This window comes from Phalangium opilio, unplaced genomic scaffold, assembly GCF_054372755.1.
Source record: "Phalangium opilio isolate 3A_F unplaced genomic scaffold, DU_Popi_V2 ptg000056l_1, whole genome shotgun sequence".
Lineage (NCBI taxonomy): Eukaryota > Metazoa > Arthropoda > Arachnida > Opiliones > Phalangiidae > Phalangium > Phalangium opilio.
The window spans coordinates 6,546,795-6,574,286 of NW_028324175.1; the positions used below are offsets into that span (position 1 = coordinate 6,546,795).

The 27,492-nt window shown below is 43.2% G+C and overlaps 4 protein-coding genes across 4 annotated transcripts; 3 read left to right on the forward strand and 1 right to left on the reverse strand.

Moving 5' to 3' along the window:
- Positions 1-527: 527 nt before the first annotated feature.
- Positions 528-2,481, forward strand: LOC149668288 (uncharacterized). Its single transcript, XM_089841179.1, has 3 exons — positions 528-1,003; positions 1,147-1,315; positions 2,173-2,481. The coding sequence occupies exons 2-3, from the start codon at positions 1,154-1,156 to the stop codon at positions 2,440-2,442; spliced, it is 432 nt and encodes a 143-aa protein (XP_089697305.1). The 5' UTR covers positions 528-1,003; positions 1,147-1,153; the 3' UTR covers positions 2,443-2,481.
- A 2,316-nt stretch (positions 2,482-4,797) lies between these two features.
- On the forward strand, positions 4,798-11,616 carry LOC149668289 (uncharacterized). The gene is made up of 18 exons (XM_089841269.1): positions 4,798-4,812; positions 5,296-5,410; positions 5,474-5,682; positions 5,756-5,866; positions 5,934-6,018; positions 6,088-6,155; positions 6,221-6,280; positions 6,346-6,476; positions 6,546-6,699; positions 6,757-6,873; positions 6,953-7,087; positions 7,168-7,357; positions 7,428-7,543; positions 7,717-9,776; positions 9,843-9,940; positions 10,013-10,214; positions 10,300-10,610; positions 11,192-11,616. The coding sequence occupies exons 1-18, from the start codon at positions 4,798-4,800 to the stop codon at positions 11,233-11,235; spliced, it is 4,221 nt and encodes a 1,406-aa protein (XP_089697395.1). The 3' UTR covers positions 11,236-11,616.
- Positions 11,617-14,495: 2,879 nt separating this feature from the next.
- On the forward strand, positions 14,496-15,888 carry LOC149668290 (protein regulator of cytokinesis 1-like). The gene is made up of 2 exons (XM_089841177.1): positions 14,496-14,932; positions 15,510-15,888. The coding sequence occupies exons 1-2, from the start codon at positions 14,835-14,837 to the stop codon at positions 15,886-15,888; spliced, it is 477 nt and encodes a 158-aa protein (XP_089697303.1). The 5' UTR covers positions 14,496-14,834.
- A 53-nt stretch (positions 15,889-15,941) lies between these two features.
- LOC149668291 (uncharacterized) lies at positions 15,942-18,858 on the reverse strand. The gene is made up of 2 exons (XM_089841176.1): positions 18,466-18,858; positions 15,942-18,341 (listed from the first exon to the last, which is right to left on the reverse strand). The coding sequence occupies exon 2, from the start codon at positions 17,742-17,744 to the stop codon at positions 15,942-15,944; it is 1,803 nt and encodes a 600-aa protein (XP_089697302.1). The 5' UTR covers positions 17,745-18,341; positions 18,466-18,858.
- Between the last annotated feature and the right edge of the window lie 8,634 nt (positions 18,859-27,492).

Sequence of the window (27,492 nt, forward strand, 5' to 3'; positions counted from 1 at the left end):
ACTGGCCATTGGCCTGTGAAAGTGCCTTATTTCCCACACTGGCGTAAATTAAGCTAATAACGACGAAACGAAACATTTTTAGAGTTATTTTCGTATGAAATGGACGATTCTGTTGTCAGTTGTGATATAAAACCCAGAGAACACAACCCTTTTATATCACAATTTCGATCAATAGAATATTAAACCTAACAACATGTGTCCTCATTTTATACAATATTAAAAGCATCTGTTCTGTCAAAATGTCACATTTATCAATTGATTTATATATATATATTTAAATATTTATAATTTAATTACATCGGGGATAATAATAGCATGAGGGTCTTAATTTTGAATAAAAAAAGAAAACGGCTAATGTCGGTTTCTGATGGTTTCCAGCTCTCTAAACAGGCTAGGAAATAAGACAGGTTTACAGGTAAAAAAACCAGTTCATTAATAGCTTGGACCACTTTTTTTATTCAAAACGTGAGGGTCACTGGTCCCAGTGACTAGTTTATTAATTCCTACTCTTATTAAAAATTGATATGGGGACCTCTTTAATTATTTTCATTTTAACATAAATTTCGACTCCAGGAGTGCAGTCGTGTATACAACCCTAAGCCGAGAGAGATTTTTTAGAAGAGAGAACGACCACAAGTCCTGAGACCAGTAGAAAATTAAATAGGGGAAGGGTCACTGGTCCCGGGACCAGTTTCATATTTAAGACATCAGGGGTCACTGGTCCGGAGGACTAGTTCAGAAATAAAGCTTATTTCCAAGCCTGTCTCTAAATGTTTTTTTCCTTAAGTGAGCTCTTATTGGCTAGTTCAAACCCACGTGATCTTTGTTTTTTAAACTTCAAAATTCAAACGGCTCTTTGTGTCATACTGTCGTTGCGCGCTGGATGAAATCATTCCCTGACAAGGTTCTGAACGGTTAATCGCGATTAAATTGATTAGTTAATCATTAAAGCGTTGAGATTTATGATAACTACTTAAAATAGTTTAAGTTTTGTTGCTCAGAGGTAAATATATTTACTTAATGTTATAATTAGACCTAAATTTTAACCACTATTTGAAGTACTGTTTGACCAACCGCGTTTGTAATGAGTTTTAATTAAGATTTAATGTTTTAATTATACCAATCACCAATTAATTTTTAAAATAGGCTTAAGATGGATTGGTCTGCCTCAGAGTGGAAGCAAGGCCTACCTGGCCCAGCTTTGCAAAAAATAAACGCTTTAGAAGAACAATGCGGAAAGTTGATTAAAATTAATCAACAGAAACGCCAACTACCGGATCAGCTTGAACAAGTGGTTCAGAAACACAAACAAAAGGTAAGCTCTTTTTATAATATCCCTTACTTATTGACAAGCCACAGCTGGATTTAGTTTAATAGAAGTAGAAATCGTTCATTGCCCTATTACGGAAGACGCTAGTTTCCTATAGAGTAATGGCACCTCCCTGCCCTTGGCTACGTTATCTCCTATGAGAAATTAACATGTAGTGCCACTACTCTATTGTTCCGTTTATTTTAAAGCTGTTATTTCTTTAGAATTATTGAATCTGTATTAAATAATTAGACTATACAGTTCTTATTTGTTTAAACATTAACTTTAAACATGAAATTCTGAATAGGGACTTGGCAATTCGGGCTTAACTCCGCCCCCAGCGCCATTATGGTATGTTTTTTTAACAGAATGAAAGCTACATAAGCCCCTCCTCCTGGTAAGTTTTTTAGCACTAATAGGGACCTGGCAGTACTACGTCATGCAACGTCAGGCTACCTTCCACTAGTGCTAAAAAACATACCAGGAGGAGGGGCTTATGTAGCTTTCATTCTGTTAAAAAAACATACCATAATGGCGCTGGGGGCGGAGTTAAGCCTGAATTGCCAAGTCCCTATGGAAGGTAGCCTGAGGTTGCGTGACGTAGTACTGCCAAGTCCCTATTCTGTAGATTGGTTACTTTTCCGTTACAGCCAATCTACAGATTTTAGTTCTGAATTAATTAATTAATCAATGTTAGGCCTAATGTTAATTAATATCGGGCTGCAAAATATTAAATGGCTCCCCCCTACATTATTCTATCTAAAACCAATCTAAATTTTAGTTCTAAATGCCTCAATATTAGGCCTAAAGTTAATAGGACCTAGAACTTCTAACGGAGTCACGTTACGTTAAATTCATTATAGAATGACTCCCATAAAGACGAACTAAACCAATTAACTCGGGAACTGGCTACATCCCGTGATAATTACGATGAATGTCAAACGCAATTAGCCAAATTAAAACAGGACCTTAACCAAAGAGAATCAAAACTTAAACTCGAAAACCAACTTGAAAGAAGCACCCATTCAGTGAAATTAGACCAAAACCAATGCACCCCAGTAGACGAAACTAAAAGCATGGTTTCTACTGAAGTTTTTCAACTACGTAAACATGTTGATCAACTTCAAATTTAAAATAAAACTCTAAAAGCTGAAAAAGCCAAATTTGAAGTCCCAAACTCAGGGTGACCACAATTCCTATATTTTATAATTTTTCCTATTTTTTCGATACCTTCCTATAAGTTCCTATAATTTAGACAATTTTCCTATATTTTCCTATTTTTCGAAATCTTTTCACATTTTGCGCGCGCTCACTGTTGTTTTTAGTAGATGTCACTCAAAAATTTTGAAGTGTGACAGACATGAATGCAGTTTTACATTTCTGCCACCAAGGATTAATAATACAAGCTAACGTTTAGCTTGTATTAGTAATCCATGCTGCCAGCCTGCCACCATGGAGCTATTAGCTGCAATGTAAGGCACTTTTCAGGAAACATAATTCTCACTACGATAAAATTACTCCATGAAAAATGTATGGGGAAACGGGAAAAAATAGAGTTAAAAAAATCTTGTCGTCTGCTTCAGATGGTGGTTTTAGTTTAGTCAGGGCCAGATTAAAGGGGAGGCCGAGGGGCACTGGCTCTCTAGCACAAGGGTTGTTGGGGCGCATTGAGTTCCCCATCCAACCATACTAAAAACTTGGGGATCGAGTAAAAATTTGCCGAGTAATTGAGAAAAATGTTCAAAAACATACACTCCATAGGAATAGCATTACACCCAACTTTGGAGGCTCATAACTCTGTTTCTACTAGAGATACGGGGATGTCTTTTGAGTATATTATAGTCCAATTTGTCCCCCATCCAACCATACTAAAAAATAAGGGCTACGACAAACAGGGACCGAGTAATTAAGCAAGCCTTAGCAACATTTGCTGTTCCTTTTTTTTCCTGACTTAAGCGGGCGCACATTATCTCGGCCCCCGGGTGCCATTTCGATGAGGTATCTGGCTAACGAATTTTATTTTATCTTTTTAAATTGAATTGTTTATTAGTGTTTCAGTTTGTTTTGAAAATCCTGTCTTATTAATTCCAAATCACTTGAAACCTATATTTTCCTATTTTTTCAATGGCAAATATCCTATATAAAAGTTGCCGTTAGAGTCAGGCCTCTTATTGAAAGGTAATAATTAGCACGATATTACGTCTATTTATCGGGCCTAATTTTAATTTTAATCCGGCAACTGTTGTGTTAACTTAGTTCAATGGTGAGGGGGGGGGTTAGGGTACATTTTATTTATTTGTATAATTTGCATGGAGTTGATATTGTAAAGTCAAAGGTAAAGTGAACTAGTGATTTGTGTACACCGCCGTTTAGAACGCCTTTTTATAGGCATAGATGGCGTTAGTGTTCTTCGTGTTCAATACAACGCGCGCTAAATTCAAAAAGGTTTTATGACGTGCGGCTAAATGCGCACCTGTTTTGGTTATTGTTAGGGGTGTGCGAGCCCTGAATTTTCAGTTTCGAGCCGAGCTTTGATTTTCTTATCGAGCTCTCGAGCCTCATCGAGCTTTGCAAACCCATCTTTCACACAGTCGAAATAATCCCATATTTTGCTTTTACGGGGCCGCTTGATTCAAAATTTGGTCTTCATTGTCTTGATCACTATTTTGAATTAGTTCTTGACTATTTTCGAAAGTTGGATCGTCTTGACTATCTAGGCTAACATCTTGACTATCATCTATGCTAATATCCCGACTATCTTCTTCGCTGGCTTCCATATCAGAAGCTTTAATGTTTGTTAGTCTCTGATTATCTGGTATCTTTAACTTTTTAGTGAGTTTTAAATTGTTTTATACTAGTTTTGAATTCTGTTTATACTAGTTTTGAATTCTGTTTATACTAGTTTTGAATTCTGTTTATACTAGTTTTGAATTCTGTTTTATACTAGTTTAGAATTCTGTTTTATACTAGTTTAGAATTCTGTTTTACTAACTTTTAATTCTAATTTAAAATAAATTCTACAAACCGACCAAACTTCCCATTATCCCTGAAGCTTCACCAAAACAAAGGACTTTCTACCACCGAATGGCAAATCGCCTATTGAAATAATTTCACGTGCTTTCATGCATGCTACATATCAAACTAAAGAGCCAATCAAAAGTCTTCTTAGAACTGCTTCTGTGTCACACTATTTCAAGAGCCAATAAGAATTAAGCTTACTTAAACCCCTGCGCAGATCGAAAAAGTAGGATTTCGCGCATCCAGGGTTTTTGAGAGATGGTTGGGAACTCAATTTTGGCTATCGAGCTTTAATCGAGCTTTGGGCCAAGGCTCGAAAACTTATCGAGCTTTTCAAAAATCGCTTATCGAGCTTCGAGCCGAGTACTCGGCTCGAAGCTCGATCGAGTACTCGAACCTTTTCGAGCACTCGCACATCCCTAGTTATTGTTAAGTTTTATCAACTGAATAAATTCCCCCCCCTTTTCAAAATGTTACTAAATTGGGTACGTTTTTACGGAAAAATATTACTTTAGCTCGCACATTCAAAATACAGTTTTTCCAATAAATATAATTTCTTGGATGTTAATTATAAGATAATTAAATTTTAGTCACGGAAACTATTTTGATCGATATTTTCATGACCATAAAAACCCAACTAGTTCCTTCTTCCTAGCCACCAAATACCATAAAATATTTAAAATATAACCTAACCCGACCCGACCCGACCCAACCCTCCCAAGTCTTACCGCTGTTTTGGTAGCCATATTGGGTAGTCTCAGCTTCGTTCTTGCTTTAAACCCACCAATATGGCAGCGTAAATTATGTCACGAGACTCGGCTCCTACTCCAACTGAAAGCTCCCTATATTGTTATTTTAGTTTCTTTCTAACCAAATGAGAGTCGCGCTTTCAGCCATTAGTGTTTTAAGCGTCAACTCCTAACAGTCCGACCTAGTTAGATCATGGAGCCCCCCTTTAACTATTAAAGTTTCCTAGGAAGAAAAACAGCAACGTTTCCGTTCATTGGAAAGTAAATCCGCCAAACGAGATTTATCGAATTGATTCCAACGATTGCCTTATTCCCGGGACGGAGCATGTTTTTGGTAAGTTCTCCCTTGGATGGTAGGCGAGGGAGGAACTCGTTTTTGACGATAAAACTCTGTCAGATCGCGTCTTCTCCTACGTGGAAAGCAATTTGGACGTTTATATCGAGTTGTGCAAAGACGTCGTCAACTCTGTCTTTAACGGAATTCATGGAACCATTTTCGCCTACGGTCAAACCTCGTCCGGGAAAACGTTCACCATGAGCGGCGACGGAATCGAGCCGGGCGTCATCTTGCAAGCCATCAACGACATTTTCAGTTTAATCGAAACTGTAAATAACATTTGAATATTCCATTAACCATCGTCGCTCGAGCATTTGTTTAATGTCCATTGATCGTCGTCAGGTTCCCGAACGCGAGTACTTGTTGAGGGTTTCCTACATGGAGATATACAACGAAGTCATCTCCGATTTGTTGGCCAATTCCCCGACGACTTTGAAAATCCAAGAAACCAGCGTCAGTCATTAAAAAAATTTCGGATTAAACTCGGGAATAATTAAAATTCATTTCGTTTCGCACTTAGACTGGGGAGGTTTATGTTGATGGGCTGAAAGAAGAGGTGGTTTCGACTCCCGACGATGTCTTGGAGCTTTTACGTCAAGGACAGGGTACGCGCGTCTTAAGTCGACTTAAGTCTGGAGTTGAAATAGATTAAATTAGTTTTAAATGAATTTTAGAGAAACGTCAAGTTGGGGAAACTTGTATGAACCGCTACAGTTCCAGATCTCACGCCATTTTCAGAATGGTACTTTAAATACTTTAGCGCCTTAATGTCGGTTAAATTGATTAGACGTCATTTTTGGTTGACAGATAATAGAGAGCAAACTTTGCGATTCGGGTAACGAGGGCGCCGTCCAAGTCTCTCATCTTGTAAGAGCGAAACCGTCGTTTCGCGTCTTAAAAATGAATCGCACTCTAATTAATCATTCTTGTAGAATTTTGTTGATTTGGCGGGATCGGAGAGAGCGGGTCAAATGGGGACGACGGGTCACACCTTCCAAGAAAGCGTCCAAATCAATAAGTCTCTCTTTAGTCTGGGAACGGTCATCAAAACATTAAGCGAAGGGTCACTAACTATAACTACTCGTTAAGTATTAATGAATTAGTTAATACTTAATCCGTATTTATTCATTAGGAAAAGGGCTTTTTATCGCAACTCAAAGTTGACGCGAATTCTCCAGAATTCCTTGGGGGGGAACGCCAGAACGGCCATTATTTGTAACGCCACCCCAACCTCCGTCGACCAGACATTATCGACACTCATGGTCAGTTGTCCCTTCAGCGCCCCCGTTTAATTAAAAATAACTTCGTGTTGGGTGGGTCATTTCATTTCATTTGGTGTTTAGTTCCCTCGAAGAGCCAAGGACATTTGCAATAAACCTAAGGTGAACGAAGTGATGAGTGACCAAGCCCGACTCCGAAGTCACAAACGAAAGATCCAAGAACTGGAGAAAGAACTGAAGGTGCGTGTCAGACTGACCACGCAACGTCCGACTCTTTCTTTTTTTGCTGATAACTTTTGTCGTTCTCTTGACCGGTCAGTGTTTAAAGAGCGATCGCGCCAAAGAAGAAGTGGAAAAGGAGCTGGAACGAAAGGACAAAAGGATCCAAGAACTGGAACAATTGGCCAAGAATTTGAATGCCAACGTTTTGGTCTCCAGTTTGACACCCAGAATGGTACGTCTAATACCCTTAATTGATGATGACGTGTTTGAATAATATCTGGATCGAGAGTGAGTGAGTGACCTTTTGTCCAGATTATGAGAAAACAAAGGAGGGAGACGTGGGGCGGTCATATCGAAGGATTTGGGGGGTGCGCCGCCCCTAGCGTCGTCAGCGCCAATTTCAACTTGTCCAACAGATTAAATTCCCATTCTCAGTTGAATTTGCAGGCGGGGGCCTCGCCTCCCTTAAGGAGGACCTCGTCCATCATTGACCAAATAATCGGTCTGTAACCAAAGACGCTCTTTAAAATCGCGTCTCTCTTAATTACCGGCGTTTCTTTTAATTGGTATAGACGCGTTTAACCAATCGAATGCCGACTTGACCAACGTCTCGACGCGTCCTAAAATATCCAAATGCGTCCCCTTTAGGATGCAATCCCTGGCTACCGACTTCTCCTCTAATGCGGCGGTAATTAATTAGTTACTATATTTACTATATATTTATTTAAATAGTCGGGGGGGGGGAATCATGGGGAATTTGAAATTGTGGCAACCCAGAGTGTAAATTATTATTGTGGGCGAGTGTTTTTGAGCGCCGCCGCCGCACCCAGTTTAAAATAAAACGAATATTAATTGTTGAAGGCGCTCGAATCGCGAATCTCCAATCTCGAAAGTCAACTGAAAGACTCGAATGTAACGCGAGAAAATTTAGAAATCGAAATTTCGCGCTTGAAACTTCAACACTCCGAGTTGGAAAAATCGAAAGTCGCTCTGGAAAAAGATTTTGAACAAACGCGCATTTTCGAACAAAAGTTTGAGGAAGAACGTCGACTTTGTTCCCAATTACGGAAAGATTTGGACGAATCGCGTCCACCACTAACCACCACAGTGACGCCAACTGACCAGTCCACTCAAACCGATGAGCCCCTGGAGGAGATTTCCAACGAGTTCGTTCCATCCTCCACGGAATTACTTTTGAACTTTGACGACAGCCGCGTCCTTGACCACTCGAAAGACGTTGCCACCATTTTCTGTTTGGAAAAATCCAAAGTGGATCTTCTGGCCACGCAGAATGAAACTTTTTTGAAAGAGTCCGAATTAGAGTCGAAAATTGGCGAATTTGAGAAATTAGTGGCCGAACTTCAGTCGGAGTTGGAAAAGCGCGAATTAGTCTGTTGCGAGTTGCGCCAAACTGTGTCCGATTTGGAAAAGTCCAAAGTGGATCTTCTGGCCACGCGGAACGAAACTTTTATTGTCAAAGAGTCCGAATTGGAGTCAAAAATCGGGCAACTAGAGGAAGGCCTCCTTGACTCGAATAGCCGACTAGAAAATGCCTTGGATTCGAAAAACAAATTTGAAAAAATGGTGGAAGAACTTCAGACCGAGATTGAGAGGCGCCAATCAATTTGTGAGGAATTGCGACAAACCGTTTCCAATTTGGAAAACGAACTCGAGTCGAAGCGAAATTCGATTTGTCGAGAGAGTCTGCGTGCTAAGGAGCAATTTGAAATTGAGATGACCGAGTCTCGAAATCGCCTTTCCGCCTTAAATAGCCAAGTGGAAAACGCCTCTGAAGCGAAAAGCGAACTCGAGACGAGGGTGGCCGAACTCGAAGCCGAAAACGAATCGTGTCTGGCGGCCATGACCAAACTCGAAGACGAATTGCGACAAAACGAAAAAGCTCGCGACGAATTTCGGGCCACGATCGAATTCTTGGAGGAACAGACGCGAGATTTGGAAAGTCAATTGGAAAACGTTACCAAATCAAGAGTTGAGACGCAAAATGAAACCGAGTGGAGGAAACGCGTTGATCAGTTGAGTTTGGAGCTGGAACGACAGTCCCGGGCCAAAGAGGCGTTGGAAAAACGGGCCGAGGAACTGGAACTTGGAGTCGAAACGCTTCGACAAAGTCATCAAGATCAACTACGGCTGGAATCCGATAAAGTTGCCAACTTAGAAAATGAACTTGAGAAATTGTCAATTGGCAAGGAAGAGTCGAACGAAAAACTGCGCGAAATGACGTCGCGGCTCAATGAACTCGAAATTGCCAAGGAAAGATCTGATCACCAATTAAGCGAAAAGTCGGCTCAGCTCCGGGAGTTGAGACTCGAGAAGGAACGAGGAGATGAAAAAGTTCGCGAATTGACGTCGCGGCTCTGTGAACTCGAGACGAGCGAAATTAAACTGGCCGAAACATTGTCGCAACTTGACGCGCTGAGACAATCGAAGATACAGGCTGACCGAGCACACGCCGTCACGTTGGCCCAACTAGAAGAATTAAAATCCTCCGACGAAGAACGTCGCGAAATGTCCTTTCAACTTCGAGAACTGCGTCTGTCGAACTCGCTATCGGAGGGAAAACTGGGCGAAACCTTGAGGGAACTCGATGAACTTCGCCGGTTAAACGAAGAGCGCGAAACCAGGCTCTTAGAAACCTTGTCCCAACTTGAAGAAATAACCGAGTCCAAGGAAATGTTGGAGCGTGAACTGGCCGAAACATTGTCGCTACTAGACGAATTACGACAGTTTAAACAACAATCCGACCAAGAACTTGTTGAAACGTCCGAACTGGAAGAACTGCGACAGTTTAAAACTAAAATGGAGGAAAAACTTAAGGAAGTTGAAATTTTGTCTTCGAAACTATCGGAAGAACGCGCCAAGAGATACAAGGCCGAGACCAAACTGGCCAACGAGATTAAAAGGTTAATTCCTCCCCTTTAATGACTACGATCGACTAAGTCCGTTAAGTTTAAAGGTTCAAATTGTAGATGCGAAAGCTTGAAACGAGATCGCAAACAATACGAGGAGAAAATCTACCACTTGACGAATCAACTGAGGAAAAATCAGACCGCCTTGGACGAAACCAGTTAGTTAATCGCCTTCGTTAACCACTCAATTATTCGCTAACGTTTTTTAATACTAACCTTTGAACGCGCAGTCCGCCGCGACAGGGAAGAACCAGGCTCCTCGGCCACGATGAAAGGCGACGCCTCGAAAGTGGTCTGCAACGTCGAGAGCAATATTGGTTCGCTGCAAGTCTTCGAAGCTCAACGCCAACTCTACCAACTTCACAAACATTGCAAGAAAATCGAGGAGGAAAACACTCTCTTGAGGAATAAATACAAGGAGTTGAAAAAGAGGTTCGTTCATTCGTTGGTTTCAACCCTGACCTCTCAGTCAGCGTTAATAAAGGCGATATAGATGACGTTTAAAATGTTCTTCCAGATTGAGTCTTCTCCCTCCCACAAATGATAAGGAAAATATATCGACCAGTAGCGATAGGAGCGGTGGCGATTCCCTCGCCAAGACAACTCGAGCCACCACCACCACCACCACCACCACCACTTTGAAGGAAGATGACCCCAACTCGGACCATTTTCTCAAAGCGAAGAATCAGTTGCCATTGTCGGTGGGCGAAGCCCTCGAGCCATCGCCAAAATCAATCGCCGATTTCATCCCGGCTTCCTTCGCGGAACCACCCACGACCCCCACCAAGAAATTCACTTTTGACTTCGATCTATCCACCCTGCCAAATGGTAAGTTCATGAATAAAAATGTTCTTATCTAGTTGCTAGTCTAGTCTTCTTGGCTTGGCTTGGTTTGCCAGCAACCCAAAGTAATAATAGTAAGTAGCCACTCATATCGTCCCCATCCCCCCCCTTTGAACCCGCGATGGCCGGTCCCTTAACACATTCCAAGGCGCGCCTAACCATTTCTCAGAGTAGGACCACCGGGAGGGAATTCTTGGGATCCGAACAAAAAGCATTTTGACACATTCCCCTCCTACTAGCTACTACCCGTGTCGGAGCCCCCCCGCCCCGTACTTAGATTTTCCCACACACGTTGAAACCAGTCTCTCCCTCCCAATTGTCACCTTCAGTCGGACCACGGACACGCGTGAATGCCATAAGCGTCAGCTTAGCGAGGCAGTGGGAAGCGAACTGACCAAGAAACACCCCATCATCCATCCCCCCACCGGCCTTAGAAACCCATCACGCGATGTGGCTAAAAACATTGGGTTGTTCTGGAACCAAGCCTCTCAAAGACTAGTCACGTCAAGTAAAGGCCTTATTATTCTAATTTATATTTTGTCTAATTTTTTTTGATCTACTAACAGAGATGTCTCCCAAAAAGAGTGCTGACGAATGCCCCACTCAATAGGTTTTAAATTAATTTCATTTCATTTTTAATTATGGCGTTTTTTATTTGTTCGTTTTTATGTTAATTAATTGCGTTTATTATTTATTTAACATTAGTTTATCAGTTCCCTAGAGGAAAGGGATGGGGGAGTTATTAATTAGTAAACATTTATAATTAAAATAGGCCTAATTAATTAATATTAATTAGGGAAACGTTAATAAGGTATAAAAATTGGCAAGCTTTATTATCATTTTCAAAACCAAAAAAAAAAAATATTTGAACAAACCACAAACATATCCCGTATTATTTAATTTTCAAATTAGCCCCGCCCCCCTCTCTTTTTATTTGTTAATTCAAATCAATCGTAATAAAAACAAAATTAAAGTTAATCGCACCAGTTAATCGAAATGACTCGCAAATTAATTCATTAATACGTAGACAAAGGCACTACTTGACATCCAATGCAAAACTAAGGGGTCATTTTAAGATTGCAATTTATTTTAGGCTTAACACCCTTTTAACCTTTGACCTTAAAGGGTGCCCATAATTATTAAGTTTTTTTAGTTTTGGCTTGAAAAAATTTGTTCATTATTTTCTTAAGTGTAGGACAAGTATTTAAATTAATTAAAAAACTAAGTGAGATTAATTAAAAACAAAAATTACCCTGAAATGAATGAAGTTTAGGCTTTTTTTAGTTAAGGGGTTTTAATAATATGACCAGAATTAAACTCTTTTGGGGGTGGAAAAAAATACTTAAACTAAGACTTAACTGTAATTAAGGCGTTAACATTAATTAATTAATTCGCGTTAATTATTTACAAATTTGTGCAAAATATAATTAATTTTTTAATCATCCCAAAAAAAAATAATAATAAAATGAAATAAGGAAATTTAATAACAATCTCTAGAAGAAATGTTAATTCTAATTAACATTAAGATTAGTTTAGGAAACAAATTAAGGGTGAAACCAAAATGCCTTAGTTTGGTTTGACCAAAATCATATTTAAAAATCCACCAAATGCGTGCGTGCGTGTTCTGATTGTTAACAAGTCAATTGACGGGCGAGTTTAAGCCTTTTTAAGGATCATTTCTGGCAACGCCTGTCATCCCCCCCTCCCCTTCCCCCCAAATTACGAGCGTCTACGTCAAATTTGTTGTTAAGAAAATCAGCAGGCAGTTTAGAAAGAGCAGATCCACGTTGGTTGTTAAGCCTTACAAGTAACCAATTCACGCTGAAAATAAACAAAAAGGGGAGAGAAATTAATAATGCAAATAAACAAATAAACAAACAAACACTTGTTCAAAATACACAAACAAACACTTGTTCAAAATACACAAACGATTGATTGTTAGTAAAATTCATACAGGAGTTGCATTGCAAAAAAAGAACATGTTCTCTGTCACAAACATAAAAGTTTTTTTATCAGTGTTTCCCTTCTAAAGAGTTGCAAGTCCATTATTCTGTCTAATGTTAGTTATTCTTCATTATCAATCATTCCCGTTTTACATGCTGATCTACTTTAGTGTTAAGGAAGACTTTAATTTAAATAAACCCTACCCTCATCTAGATTGGCAATGGTGGACCTATAATATTAATATCCGCTGCCAATCTACAATGATTCCTTGTTGGACCTTCATTTTATTTTCAAATTTGGTTCATTTACCAAACAATAATTAATGCTTTTACGTACATATTTCTGAATCTTGATATTATTCTTTTGTTCCTTTTGAAATTAATTAATAATCCGCGTATTCTAACTTAATTTCTTTATTCTCTATCCTAATTAGAATCTTAATCTGTTTTAATTAAAATCTTAAAAAGCTGCGGAAGCCCAATAAAGTAGGTACAGTTCTCTGTGGAAGAATCATTGTCCAGTTTGGTTTTAAATCAATGGGAAAGTCAAATAAATTAGAAATTAAAGTCTGCCAGATTCAATTTCATCATCTTCCTCCTCCTCCCCTTCTTCTTCTTCTTGTTCCCCCTCTTCCTCTTTTACTTCTTCTTCATTTGTCTCATCCTCTTTTACTTCATCTTCTTGCTCTTGGGCTTCTTCTTGTTCTTCCTGCGCGTTTTCCAGATCACTTATTATGCCATTGATTAAATTCTCACCTTTGTTTTCATCCTCGGCCGTTTCCCCCGCAGTGTGCTACAAAGATTAAATTCACTAGAATTTGGCAAAGGGTGGAGGGGGGGGGGGTTATCTCTTACCGTGTCTCCATTCTTGACCTTGGAAAAAGGTCTCTCGGGTAGTTGGAAAAAGGTCATCAGTTTATCATCCTCCGTGGCATTTTCAAAGTCACTGTAATCCTTTAATAAGTTTGAAAATTTATTTATTTATTTTGATGGGATGAAGAAGTAGGTTTTGCTTCTTACCCCCAGATAGTTATCACCTATGAACAATTGAGGTGGCAAGGCGTTATTTTTCCCGCGTTTTGAACATTCTTCTCTCATGAAATTCTTTACATCCTCTTCTTTCCCCGGTTCGGTGATATCTACAACTTCGTGTTCAATCTTTAATGACTCCAAAATGAACAGCACTCTTTGCTGCTTCTTACGAATCTAATTTAAAGAGGAAATAGGCCAATTTTAGGCCAAAATATATCAGTCAGCTCGGCCTGCGTGAATTTACTACATTTATTTAGCGTGGCTAAGCGAAATTTGATGACGGACCGGGAAATAGATAGGAGGCATTAAAAGGCTCGACCGAGGCTTAAGTTCTTACTGGTAACTTAATCGAGTAATTAAAGTATTTAATTACCTCTTGGCTAGCGGAAATACCCGAAATATATATTTTGACAACCACTTTTGACGTTTACTTTTGTCTTAATTAATTCTACTACGGGAAAAAACTTTCATTTTCGAAATCAACTTCCTGGTTCAAAATCCACTCGTATCCATTTTATGCCACCGTTTTCCATTGGCATTTTCCATGGAGAAATTTTCTCGGAATGAAAAGGAAAGTTCCCTTAAAATTGCATTGAATTTATCTAGGTATGTCTACTGTAATATTGCTCCATGGTGGCAGATTAATAGCAGCCAATGGAAAAGGGCATTAGTTTCAAGTGACAGAAGGGATCGGCATCCCAAGGAGGATTAATTACGTGAGATGAATTTAAATACATATATAAGAGGGATAAGACATAACCGGTTTATTTCGCTGTTAGCACTGACCGCGCTGTTCAAACCGAAACAACACAAACCGCGGAGTATAGTTAGTTATCCAACGCCTAACGTTTACTCAGATTCAGTTTAGTTATTGGTTTGACGCGGGGAATTTACTATTAGCCGGGAGTGTGGCGCACTCCTGTAAGCCAAGCGTCTGGGCGGCAAAGTTTGAGGGAATACGACACATGTCGGCGATCCTACCCTATAGGTGCCGACTGCCCCGTGTCCGCCGGAGGTGACTTGACCCCCACACCCCGTCCGTCACCTCCCAAGTAAACCTCATTTCCTTCCCCTGCTTACACACATACTGAACCCTGAATAATCGCATCCTTGCCGCGGACGTAAGAGCCCACTTCGCATTGAAACCTCAAAAAAAAAAAAAAAAAAAAAAAAAAAAGAATTTACTATTAAAATAGTTTTGCCGAACGTTTAACTATTAAAGTTCAGTTTAATTATGGCGTCATCAAAGCGAAGATCTATGTTGGGTGCTGTGCATGAAATTAATAGCGAGCTAGAGAAGGACGACAGCAATCCTGTCTTGGTAGTAGGAAGGTAAGTGAGCCCCTGTTTTTGTCATTAACAGCGGATTAAAATACCCCCTTCCTTAAAAACTACTAAATTTGCTAGGTTTAAATCCAAAATACTGCTGCCTTTTCCAAATGATTGCTTGTTTATTGCCCCCCCCCCACCTGTTATACAATATTGCTATTTTAGTTTCTTTCTACAACCCTCTTTTTAGCCAGTAGCGTAAACTGTACTTATTTATCATATTTAACGTAACCCCTTTTACCATTGTCGGATATGCGAGGTTGGAATTTATTATAACAGCGCACCAACCACCGTAATTTTAAGTTGTAAAGCTAGGTGTTTCTTTAATTTGGGAATGGGTTAGTGATCACTCGAATGTGTAGTGAAATCATTTCTAAGAGAGTCAGCAACGTCATGCCCTTGATTCTGACTGATAATACTTAGGAATGGACGTTTAGTTATTGAGTTAATTATGTTTAAGACATAAAGGCAAAATTGAAGAATACCACCTGCTCTTCCAAACTTAATAATTGTTTAGTCTCTGACATAGCTACAAATTATCTCCCAAACGTTTCTGAAGTATCCCTTTTTCTTTTCGTAGTTTCAATCTTGTCGAGAAGGTAACCGAAATGCTGGCTGAATCCCAAAAAACCTTAAGCGACACATGGGCCAAGATTGGCTTATGTGAAAAGGACCAAATGGTTAGACTGCGAAAAGTCTTCGACCTGCAACGTCAAATGGTAAACGAGGAGAAAGGTCTGCGTGTTGGAATGGAAACCGTCGTTAAAGAGTTAGAAACCAAGTACCACAATCTCTGCCAAGAATTAATAGTGCTCCCGTTCCACGATGTTTACGGCATGGGACTCCTACAACAGGAGTTCCATTTGAAACGAATAGTCGAAAGGCTTTCGAAGTTAAAGTACGAACGTATTGAGCAGCTCACGAGTTTGCTGACCAAGGATTATTATTATTGTTGTTGAGGAGGGTACGCGCCCTAGCACCGATGCCAAAGGCATATTGTGCATCCTCGTAATCAGGCCTTGAATAGGCCTGTAGCTGCAGCGTAGCGAAGAATTCGCTCCACCGTGAGAGAGGAGACCCTCGAGGGTTCCAGGGTGTGTGAATCAAAATATTCTAATCTAAGCGAGGCGAAGTAGTCGCACTCGCAAAGTACGTGAGCGGATGTTTCTTCCTTCTCCTGACACGACCTACAGAGAGGGTCGTCGACAAGACCCATCAGATGGAGGTGCCTATTAAGCCGACAATGCCCGGTCAAAAGACCGGTGGCCAGCCTAATATCCCATCTGCCGAGCGAAATTAGGTCCCTAGCACGAGACCTGCAGGGACCATCGACAAACAGCTTTGTCTGTCTCTGGCCCTCCATGCTGTGCCAGAGCTGGTTTTGTATGACAGTCAACCTGTCATGCAGACACCGTTTGACGTGCCTGTAGGGGATGGGGACGGCCGGCTCCGGCCCCAAGAGCTTGGCCTCCGCACCCCTTTTCGCAAATCTATCGGCTTGCTCATTGCCATAATATCCTCTATGCCCTGGCACCCAGTACAGCAGAACCCTGTTGCAGGATGCCAGTCGCGCTAGCAGGTCGAGGCAGCTACGCACCAGTTGAGAAGTAATCTGACACTGGTTCAGAGCGTTCAGGGCAGCCTGACTGTCAGAATAAATTCTCACAGTCCGTCCGGTATACCCTTTGTTAATACAGTAATCTGCGCAATAACAGATCGCGGCAATTTCAGCCTGGAACACACTAGCGAAGGTGCCCAGGCAAGCAGAAAAGCCGACCCTTGTGGTTTGACAGTAATAGCCGGCGCCAGCGCCGGAATCAGTCTTGGAGCCATCGGTGAACCAAATGGTTTCACCCCCAGTGCCAAGAGGCAGCAGGTTAGTCCACTCTGCCCGACTGGGGAAGTGGATGCTGAATGGCTTAGTGAAATCAAAACTGGTAACGGTTTTGTCAGAGCACATCGTAAGCGACGGCTCAAGTGCGGCGTACTCCCGAAAGAGCTTCGTATGGCTGTAATCCCAAAGTCTTGGAACCCAACAGCCACTAATGTTGAGCCTGTAGGCTCCCATGACAGCCTCCTCCTCAATGAAGAGATGAAGAGGAAGCATGTCAAGGAGCACTTCCAGGGAAGCAGTTGGGGTCGATCTCATGGCCCCCGTAACACCAATGCAGGCAAGCCTTTGAAGCTTGCGCAGGGCAGCCTGCACCGTCTTAAGCCGGACCCTTGTCCACCAGACAAGTGCCCCGTAAGATAGTATGGGTCTGATGATCCCAGTATAGAGCCAGTGTACAGCCTTGGGGTTGAGGCCCCAAGTCTGGCCGACAGAGCTCCTGGTCCTCCAGAAGAGCGTCTTGGCCTTCTTAATACACCGATCAAGATGCGGCTTCCATGTGAGTCTACAATCAAAAGTCACCCCCAGGTATTTCACCTCGGAGGACTTTGTCAGGACCTGGCCAAAGAAAGAGATATCATTGAACAGATCCTTAGTATTCTTCCTCGTAAAAGGAACAAGGACAGTTTTATCAGGATTAACGGTGAGGTTAACCGCCTGACACCATTGCTCCACGCTAGAGAGAGCAGATCTCATAAGCGCGGTGACAGTATCCGGGAACTTCCCCGTAAAGACTATCGCTACATCGTCCGCATACCCGAAGCAGCAACAGCCCCCAGCACCCCCGAGCCTCCCCAGGAGTTCGTCCACCACCAGGCACCACAACAGGGGGGAGAGCACTCCACCCTGAGGGCAACCCCTGCTGGTAGTCACCCCTAGAGAGTCCCCAAGGAGGGACGCCGACACCTCGCGGTCGGTAAGCATGGACTTGATCCAGCGGCCAAGAGTGGCGCTGATGCCAAATCTCTCAACAGCTTCAGTAATAACCGAGCTAGAGACCTTGTCAAAGGCCCCCTCGATATCGAGGAAGACAGCCAGTGAAATTTCCTGAAACTCGAATGCCCTATCCAGGCAATTCGTAAGGCCGTGAAGGGCCGTCTCAGTGGATTTGCCTTTTTGGTAGGCAAATTGTGAAGAAGAGAGAGGAGTTACCGAAAGTACCTCGTCTCTGATGTACCTGTCCACCAACTTCTCCAGAATTTTGAGGAAGAAGGAGGTCAGGCATATGGGTCTAAATGCTTTCGCCTCGAGATAGGAAGCCTTCCCGGGCTTGGGAATAAAGATGACCCTAGAGCGTTTCCAGTCACGAGGTATGTGACCGAGAGCAATGCAAAGTCTGTAGATCTTGCATAGCGGAGAGGCGATGTGGTCTAAGCCCTCCTGCTGTAACAGACCCTGTAGCAGACGACTCTAAGGGACAGGATCGCGGGTATATAAACGGGAAGCACCCGCTTCTTGAGGCAGTTCTTGGGAGTCGAGCTACAGAGTCGGTCGGTGAATAGAGTCAATACCGGGATAACGCTGTTAAAATATAAAAAGATAAGTTGAAAATAAAACGTCGTTCAAATACCAAAGTAAGAAGTCTTTATAATACTTTATTATATTTCCGTAAATTTCGAACCTACCGCATGATGTTAGCTCTTACCTATCCCCATGTAAAATATTGTTACATATGGTGGCCCATGGGGGGAATCCTCTACTAAGGCCCGTGTTAGGCTTAGCGTTCACCACGCGGTTGGGCTGTTATGGTTATTGTTTCGCCTTGGCTTTTGTACATCCCAACGTTTAGGACAACTGCATAATGTCATTTATGCCGTCGTTAGTATTTAACGCCACACGTGGCCTCTCTAATAATGGTCGTTTGGTAGTTACCCAGTTACTTGAAGAGATACTATTTTACGTAACTATGTTTATAGTAGGAGTATGTGAGTTAATGGATTTATTCATATGCAACCCATATTGCTTTAAGACCTTCACACTATTAGTCGCCTTAAAGGTTATGAAGTTTGCAATCTGTACGATTTTACGGCCGCACACGAACGATTCCTTTCATAAGTGTTGGGGTCTCCTAATGGACTTTCCCTTTATCGTACTCAAATATATTTTTAGTTGTTTCTGCCTTAAGATTCGCTATGTGATATATCCTGTTTTGCGTCTTTTTAATTCCCTGATGGATCTTATTTTTGCTTGGATGAGTACAAGTTTGATAACAGGGAACAATCCAACACCCGTTGGTCCTGGTCCTACGGTTACTGCTCCGTCAGGTCCTCATCCAGGCAATACGGACTTGGCTGCCTTAGTCCTCTCAATACAACAAATCCAACAGGCATTGCAGGAACTAACTATTGCCGTTAAAGCCCAGAGACCTATGCCACCTTCTGTCGATTTTACTACCAATTCCCAGCGGTTGTCGAGTATTTTTGGGTCCGATACTGCCTCACAGAAGGGACCACAGGAACACCGCCATGTTCATTGGGGCGAGACTACGTCCTGCCAAGCTGGAGACATAACCACTCAAATGGGGCAAAATCAGAGCAGCATCCCCTCTGGTCCCAGTCACCGGACTTCAGAATTCGAGGCCACCTCGACGCCTTGTCAACCTCGGCTTTCGTATGATACCATCCCTGAGACTCCCAGTTGTGAAATGGGCATGGGACAAGCTTCTATGTCCCACGAAATACACACATCCACCCCTGTAACCACGAAAATGTCTCTCCCAAGTTTTTCAGATAATTCTGATGATAATCCAAAAAAGTACTTAGAGGACTTGGGTACATACATCCGACTACGACGAACATCAGAGGTGGACCTGAAATGGATTTTACAACAATCTCTTTTGGACCGGGCCGCTGTATGGTTTAATGGCTTAAGAAGCGCTCTTGGCCCGTTTGATCTGCGTTGGGACCGATTTACCGCTGCATTTAATGATAAGTATCTTTCCGAGGACCGTGACAATACTATTCGTATGAATATGGTACAAGACAGACAACAAGAGGGGGAATCCCTCCTCGATTACGAACTACGAATGTTACGCCGCAATCAGGGCTTACGAAATCCATACAGTGAATCCGAAATGCTTCGACTTATTTTAACTAATATATTACCTTGTTATAAAGCATCCTTCTCTCCTGCCTGGTGCACATCTTTGAACATCTTCGAAAACGAGGCCCGTCGGTTAACGTCCCATGATGCCGTACCACAACACTCTCCAAAACGAGTACAGTTTAGTGAAGGAAGTGTTCCACTAGTTGAGGCCCGTAGTTATAACAGCAACAGGAGTCAGTCCCGAGGCAGGGGTAATATTAGTAATAACCGGTATTTCCGTAATAGTGGGCCGAGTTATTTCAACCGTAATCAACCTTTACCGAGCAATGGGAGTGGTGTTCAGCAGTCACCTGTTCGGGAACCGTCGGGAACGCCCTCCCGACCTCCTCGTTTCGCTACACCACCTCGACCTACAGGCACCAACCAGGGCGCTTCTCGGTCACCGGCCAACCAGGAAAACTAAATACGGAGGCGGAGCCAGCAGGTACCCGTACTTCTCCGAAAAGAAACCCTGCACTATTAACACTTGGAAAAGGATTTGGCTTGAAGTTAACTATTAATAATATTACTAATCTTGCTTTTATCGACTCTGGGGCTAACTGCTGTTTTATGAGCCTGAGAATGGTGAGGACTCTAGGATTATATGGGTCGATGACGCGGACTAAGGATATCTCTGCAACTGGTTTCATTTCGGACCTACCGTTGGTCGGTAAGATTAATATTGGCGTTCGTTTGGAAGGAGGACTTGTGATGAGTGAGACGGAATTTGATGTTGCTGAATATCTACCATACCCCATCGTTCTGGGTAGCAACTTTTTGGTTGACCATGATATCATCACGGATTGGGGTAAGCACGTAGCCTGTATAGGAGGAAATACCATATCCTTATATGAAATGGAAACACCACATCACACTATGGAACCGTTGTCAACAGAGTTAACCTCACAAGTTGCATCAAGCAGAGGGAAGACCCCATCGGGTCCCGGAGACTTGTAGGGCTCAAAACAGTTGACAGCCCACCGAAGCTTGGGAATCGTGACAACCTGTCTGGCTACAAGCCAGTCTTCCCTCTTAGCCCTGTGCAGGACAGGGTAGAGAGAGTCAGGGTTTGTTGGATTGATAAAAGTAGAATCAGGAAAATGGACCTCCAGCATGTGCTTGAGAGTCTCAGCCCCAGATTTAGTGTACACACCCTCCCGTAGCCTAATAGCATTAAGTCGATGTGTGCTGTCGTGCGCTAGAATCTTCATGACCCTAGCCGTGGCAGGGACATTGGAGATTTGCTCACAGAAGCTCCGCCAGGAGTCCTTCTTAGCAGCTCTAATGGCCCTGTTGTAGGTGTTAAGGGACTGCCTGTATCCAGCCCAGTCACCCGTGCGCTTGGCTTTGTTAAAGAGCCTGCGCGTGTATTTACGAAGCCGGCTGAGATCCGCGTTCCACCAAGGGACAAGCCTCGAGCGGTTGACGGTCTTAAGTGGGCAGTTCCGGTGGAACGACTCCATGATGGAGCACTGTAAATCACCAGCAGCCCGATCAAGATCCTTAGGTGAAGTAAGTTTAAGAGTGTGACCCCCTCCGTAGCGTAGGATTAGGTCTTCCCTATAGCCGGCCCAATTAGTCCGTTTTGGGTTGCGTATCTCCGTCCCCGCCGGGACAGAAGTAATCGCGACAGTAAAGCAGATGTGCCTATGATCCGACAGAGACGGTTCATTTGACACATGCCAGTTAGACACGGAAGACACGAGGTTTTCCGTGGCTAGCGTGAGGTCAATGACCTCCCTTCTATTAGAAGTAACAAAAGTAGGTTCATTGTTTTGATTAAGAATATAGAGTTTACAACCAACTAAATATTCTAGTAAATCATCACCTCTCTTGTTGCAGTCAGAGCTGCCCCACGTGATGTGATGAGCATTGGCATCGCAGCCAATGATTAGTTTGTCCCCTCTCTTTTCACATTGATTGACCAAATTGATCACCTCAATTGTCGGGAGAGAGTCCGCGTCGTGGGCAAAGTATGCGGAGGCAGCCGTGATAGTCAGCTTGGCATGCCCAGTGGCCAGGACTAGATTCACGGCCGCCGTGTCCTGGGACGTGTACAGCGGTAGAGAGATACAACAAAGATCCCTCCGAACCAAAATACACGCCCTAGGTCTAGCAGCAGTTTGGTCATAAAATAGTGATCCCGCCGCGTCAAGACCGAGGATTTTGCCATGGCAAATCCACGGTTCTTGTATGAGGGCCAGATCAAGACCCTCTATAGCAAACCTCCTGCAGAGTACCGCAGAGGCCGCCTTACTATGGTGCAAATTGATTTGAATTGCACGTAGCGTCCCCATGGTCCCTAAGAGAGGGGTTCAGAAGGGACCTAGCTACACCTCATCGGTCCCGAGAGGGCTAATGGCACCTCCCCCCCCCCGACAGGCGAGCTCCCAGTCCCAAGATCCTCCCCCTCACCAGGACCACTAGAACGCTCATCGGCTGAACCCCGAAGGGTCCCATCCGATTCTTCCAGTAGGGTGGACTCATCCATGGAAGAACAGACTTCCGAATGAGCCACCCCCCCCTCCCCCTCTGTGCCTAGAGCGACACCAGAGAGCTCCTCCGCGAGATCCCCCATCTCGCTAGTCCCACCCCCCGCCGCAGACTCGGCTACAGTGGTTTTAGTGGTTTCCGTGTTCTGAAGGAGTTTGAAGGAACCCTTGTCCACTCCAGTATAGCCCACGAAACCAGCATTCTTAATGGCTTCCAATGAGGAGCCATCAATGAGCAGTACCCAGTACCGTACGGCCCTGTCCACGTACGTCCGGATACATTTCCAGCGTTCAGTGGCAAAACCTGCATTAAGGGCCTTTAGGCGCCGAAACAGCACCGCCGGCTCCTTGGTGATCTGGTCCTTGGTGCGGAACATTACCTTAAACGGCTTAGGGAGTTCGCTAGCTCTCATTACTGAGAGCACCGCATCCCCCACCACCGAGTAGGCTAAGTTGTCCTTCAACCATTGCCCAGTGAACGAATCCTCACAGGAGTATACTAGGGCCCCGGTCGTCAGGCTAAAGTTCGCAAGGCGCGGTAGAGGGCTCCCCGAAGGTATCCCATCCAGCGCCCTTAGAATCGCCTTCTGAATTGGGCCCACGTCTTCCTCCGTGATGACCGCCGTCGGATAGCCTTTTTTGACAATGGCCATCTTTTCTGAGCTGGCGGCGTCACTATAGGACTTAGCCTTTTTCGACGCCGCCTGCGAGGTACTTGGTGAGGGAGTCGAATCCTCCGCTCTGGGCCTCTTCATTGGGTTGTCACGAGCCATCGCACCCCCAGCGGGGGTGGAGACCGTTTCAGACCCCGATTTGACCTTTTGCCGAGCTTTATTTACTGCATGCTAAATTCCCGTGCACTTTGGCCTTTAAATTGTTTAATTAATATTTGCTTTATTTACTGCATGGTAAATTCCCGTGCACTTTGGCCTTTAAATTGTTTAATTAATATTTGCTTTGTTTACTGCATGCTAAATTCCTCACGCTTTTTGGTATTGAAATTGTACTTTAATGTTTCTATTGAATTATTTGCTTTGTTTACTGCATGCTAAGTTCCTCACGCTTTTGGTATTGACATTATTTAATGTCTTTATTGAATTAATACCTTTATTTATTGCATGCTAAATTAGACATGCAATTTGACCTTGAAATTGTACTTAATGTTTTATTGAATTATTTGCTTTATTTACTGCATGCTCAGTTAGGATTGGTCAAATTGGTTTCTTATCTTTGATTTAACCACCTAACATGCTACTGGTTGGCTTCTTTAGAATATACATTATTTATTGCAAAATAATTATCCAGGCTTTTGACGTTGTTTCATCGTTTGCCCGAGTGGCGTTTAATACCTTATTCAATTAAACTGTTATATATTAATTACTCTATTTGGTATGAATTTATCAAGTATTCTTCTTTTATTTATGTCGTGCATTACATGCGTGGCACTTAACGATTATTATTATTTAATTATTATAATGATTATTATTATTATTATTATTATTATTATTATTATTATTATTATTATTATTATTATTATTATTATTATTATTATTAAATTATTGAGCTATTGTCCTTGCTGCTATTTCAGGTCTTTGTTCCCACTCAATGTGTACGGCTATATACCGTTTATGTGCTTTAATTCTTGGGGTGTTCGCAAAGCTTTCTTTATCTTTTTTAGCGTGCATTCACTATTTCCATTGCGTTTAACGCTGATTGTTATTTACTTTTTTGCATGCACTAAATGCAGTACCTTTACCATTAAGAACCCGGCGACTGATAATAAATTGCATGCACTGTGTACACGCTCATCACCGTTTACACATCACTAACTGTTAATTTATTGATAGATATTATTATCCAATACATGGAGCAAGCTATTAATAATTTAAAATCTATGCGTTGCATTTACAGGCGAGCTGCCTCCACTGTTGTCCAATCCGTACAAACTCATCAATCCTTGCCTAAGTATCTTTGTCGTCACCCGTATAGATATGTAAAACACTGTTACAAAATGTTCATTAATTACACTAAAACTATGATCGCAATGCCAGATTCATATCAAGGAAACACTGGGTACCCATTGTGGAATGTAGGTGTAACACATTGCACGTCAACTGGTTCGCAACGGGCACTTCCCACACGGTAGGGGAGTACCGTGTGCATGCGTTCTTACTTCTTATGTAGGACCACATCTTGAATGAAACAGATGTATGCATGTTTCTGGACCAGAGGGACAAGACTGTAAGCCATGGAAACTGTGCCTGGGTAGATTGATTCTGACATGGAGATCGACTCAAATCTGGTTAATGGGTTGAAGGATGCAATGGATCATCCAGTAGTTGGTTCCGAACGTCCGTGGTCTTCGAATCACGTAGTTCTATAGGTTTGGTATCTGGTCGACCTTGCAGCCTCGGGACCCAACAGGCATGAGTGAAATGTACTCTCGAATTAGATGAGGCGCATTCTAGATGAGCACTAGTTGTGTGACGTGTTAAGGTTCTAACTCGCGAAAGAGCTCGACCGACGCTTATCCGCTGGGATTGTTAAGGACGAAGGATATTGAGGGCCTGTATTGCTCTGGCGCATATTCCGGATATCTGGAAGCGCTCGAAGGTTATCTTTATTCCCAAACCTGGGAAGACGAGCTATCTTGAGGCCAAGGCATTTAGACCCATCTGTCTTACCTCTTTCTTCCTAAAGATTTTAGAGCAATTGGTGGACAGGTATTTGCTGGATGGAATTCTCTCCCATACTCCCCTGTCCACTGCTCAGTTTGCCTATCAGAAAGGCAAATCTACGGAGACGGCGCTCCATGGCATTTTGAACTGCCTTGACAGGGCCGTCGAGTTCAATGAGATGTCTTTAGCCATCTTCCTTGATATTGAGGGAGCCTTTGATAGGGTCTCTAGTGAAGTTATTCATCGCGCTGCGGAGCGGTTTGGTATTGACGACACTTTGTGTCGTTGGATACACTCCATGCTCACGAATCGCAGGGTGGCGGAGTCTCTTCTCGGGGAATCCCTGGAGATCTCCACCGACCGTGGCTGTCCACAGGGAGGGGTTCTCTCCCCTCTTCTTTGGTGCCTGGTGGTGGATGAGCTGCTGGGTCGACTCGGGGAGGGGGGTGTCACTGCTGTGGCTATGCGGACTATGCTTTGGCTATGACATCTCAGTGATTGTTACAGGGAAGTTCCCTGCAACTATCGCTGCACTGATGAAAACTGTCTTGCATGTTGTTGAGGAATGGTGTAGGCAGTTAACCTCACCGTCAATCCCAACAAGACTGTCCTTATACCGTTTACCAATGACCTCTTCAATGATATTTCCTTCTTTGGACAGGTTTTGAAGAAGTCCACCGAGGTCAAATACCTTGGCGTGACCTTTGATGCCAAGCTTACTTGGAAATCCCATCTTGATCTTAGCATCAAGAAGGCCAAATTTCTATTCTGGCGTATAAGAAGTTCAGTCAGCAAATCGTGGGGCTTTAGCCCCAGTGCCGTGAACTGGATTTATACTACGATCATCAGGCCGGTGGTCTCCAATGGAGCTCTTGTCTGGTGGTCCAGGGTTCGCCTTAAAACAGCCCAAGATGAACTACGCAAGCTTCAAAGGCTTGCGTGCATCAGTATCACGGGGTCCATGAGGACTACCCCCACAGCCTCTCTGGAGATCCTTCTGAATATGCTTCCTCTCCACCTCTTTATTGAGGAGGAGGCTATTATGGGAGCCTGGCTGGTGGAAGCCCAAGCACTGGGACTTCAGTCACACTAAGCTCTTCAGGTAGTACAGTAGTCTCGAGCCATCATTTGCGATGGCCTCAGATAAGTCTGTTGTATCATATCATTTTGACAAGCCCTTCAGCGTGTACTTTCCTAGTCGCGCTGATTGGGAGACCACCCCAGTCCTTGGAACTGGGGGGGGGGGAGACCGTCTGGTTCACGGACGGCTCAAAGACGGACTCTGGAGCTGGTGCCAGGGTCTACTGCTTGACCAAGAAGTTTGGTTTTTACGAGAGCCTCGGCAATTTTGCCAGTGTTTTTCAAGCGGAAATCATGGCCATTTGTTTATGCGCGGATTTCTGCATGAAGAACAATTACCGCGGACGGACGATTCAGATTTATTTGGATAGTCAGGCCGCCCTCATGGCACTGAATCAGTGCCTTGTTGACTCAAGACTAGTCCTCAGTTGTCTGGATTTGCTGGGTTCACTGGCTGCCCGCAACAAGGTTCAATTGCTGTGGGTGCCAGGACACTGCGGATACCTGGGCAATGAGAGGGCTGATATGTATGCCAAAAAGGGGGCTGAGGCGGAGTTCTTCGGACCTGAGCCTGCGGTTCCCATCCCCCATGGCATCATTCGCCTAAGGATTCACTACCGGATGTCTGCACTTCAACTGCAACTCTGGCTTGACATGGATGGACAGAGACGAGCCAAGGAATTTATCCCGGGTCCCTCCATTACTAGGGCAAAGGAACTGCTTGCCCTTACCAAAATTAAAATTAGGCTGGTTACCAGTCTCCTCACTGGACACTGCCGGCTGAATAGACACCTGCACTTATTGGGCATCGTCGATGACCCACTCTGTAGGTTCTGCCGGGAGGTAGAGGAAACCTCCTCCCATATCCTCTGTAGCTGGGACTACCTCGCGGCCATGAGGTTTGAACATTTTGACATGCATACTATGGAGCCTAACCAGTTCTCCACTGTCTCGGCAAATCATATTCTCCAATTCATCGAGGCGACAGGACTCTTCGCAGTCTAACCAGCTCGGGGCGCACAATATACCTTTGGTATCGGTGCTCGACGCGGCGACGCGTCACCCCCTTCAACAATACAATAAGGACGAAGGTCTAATGACCTTGCTGTTCCATGGCTCAGTCTCTTGTCAGCACAGCCTTGTCTCGTTCGTCAATCCTACACAAAAAGCATAAAGTTACACTTCATTTACATCCCAATATCACGTACATGTGTCACACCTGCATGGTACTCTGCTAAAATAGGTCGTAATATCATCAAGAGAAACCTCATATATCATTACTTTGTATTTACCACATTTATCATTACCGTTCCAATCATCTCTAGGTTTCATGTTGTT

Coding starts and splice junctions, on each gene's coding strand:
- LOC149668288 (XM_089841179.1), top strand. CDS start 1,154: ATGGATTGGTCTGCCTCAGAGTGGAAGCAAGGCCTACCTGGCCCAGCT. Junction 1,316..2,172: donor TTCAGAAACACAAACAAAAG/GTAAGCTCTTTT, acceptor AATTCATTATAG/AATGACTCCCATAAAGACGA.
- LOC149668289 (XM_089841269.1), top strand. Junction 6,477..6,545: donor ATCAAAACATTAAGCGAAGG/GTCACTAACTAT, acceptor TTTATTCATTAG/GAAAAGGGCTTTTTATCGCA. Junction 9,941..10,012: donor GACCGCCTTGGACGAAACCA/GTTAGTTAATCG, acceptor TTGAACGCGCAG/TCCGCCGCGACAGGGAAGAA.
- LOC149668290 (XM_089841177.1), top strand. CDS start 14,835: ATGGCGTCATCAAAGCGAAGATCTATGTTGGGTGCTGTGCATGAAATT. Junction 14,933..15,509: donor CCTGTCTTGGTAGTAGGAAG/GTAAGTGAGCCC, acceptor TTCTTTTCGTAG/TTTCAATCTTGTCGAGAAGG.
- LOC149668291 (XM_089841176.1), bottom strand. CDS start 17,744: ATGCTTACCGACCGCGAGGTGTCGGCGTCCCTCCTTGGGGACTCTCTA.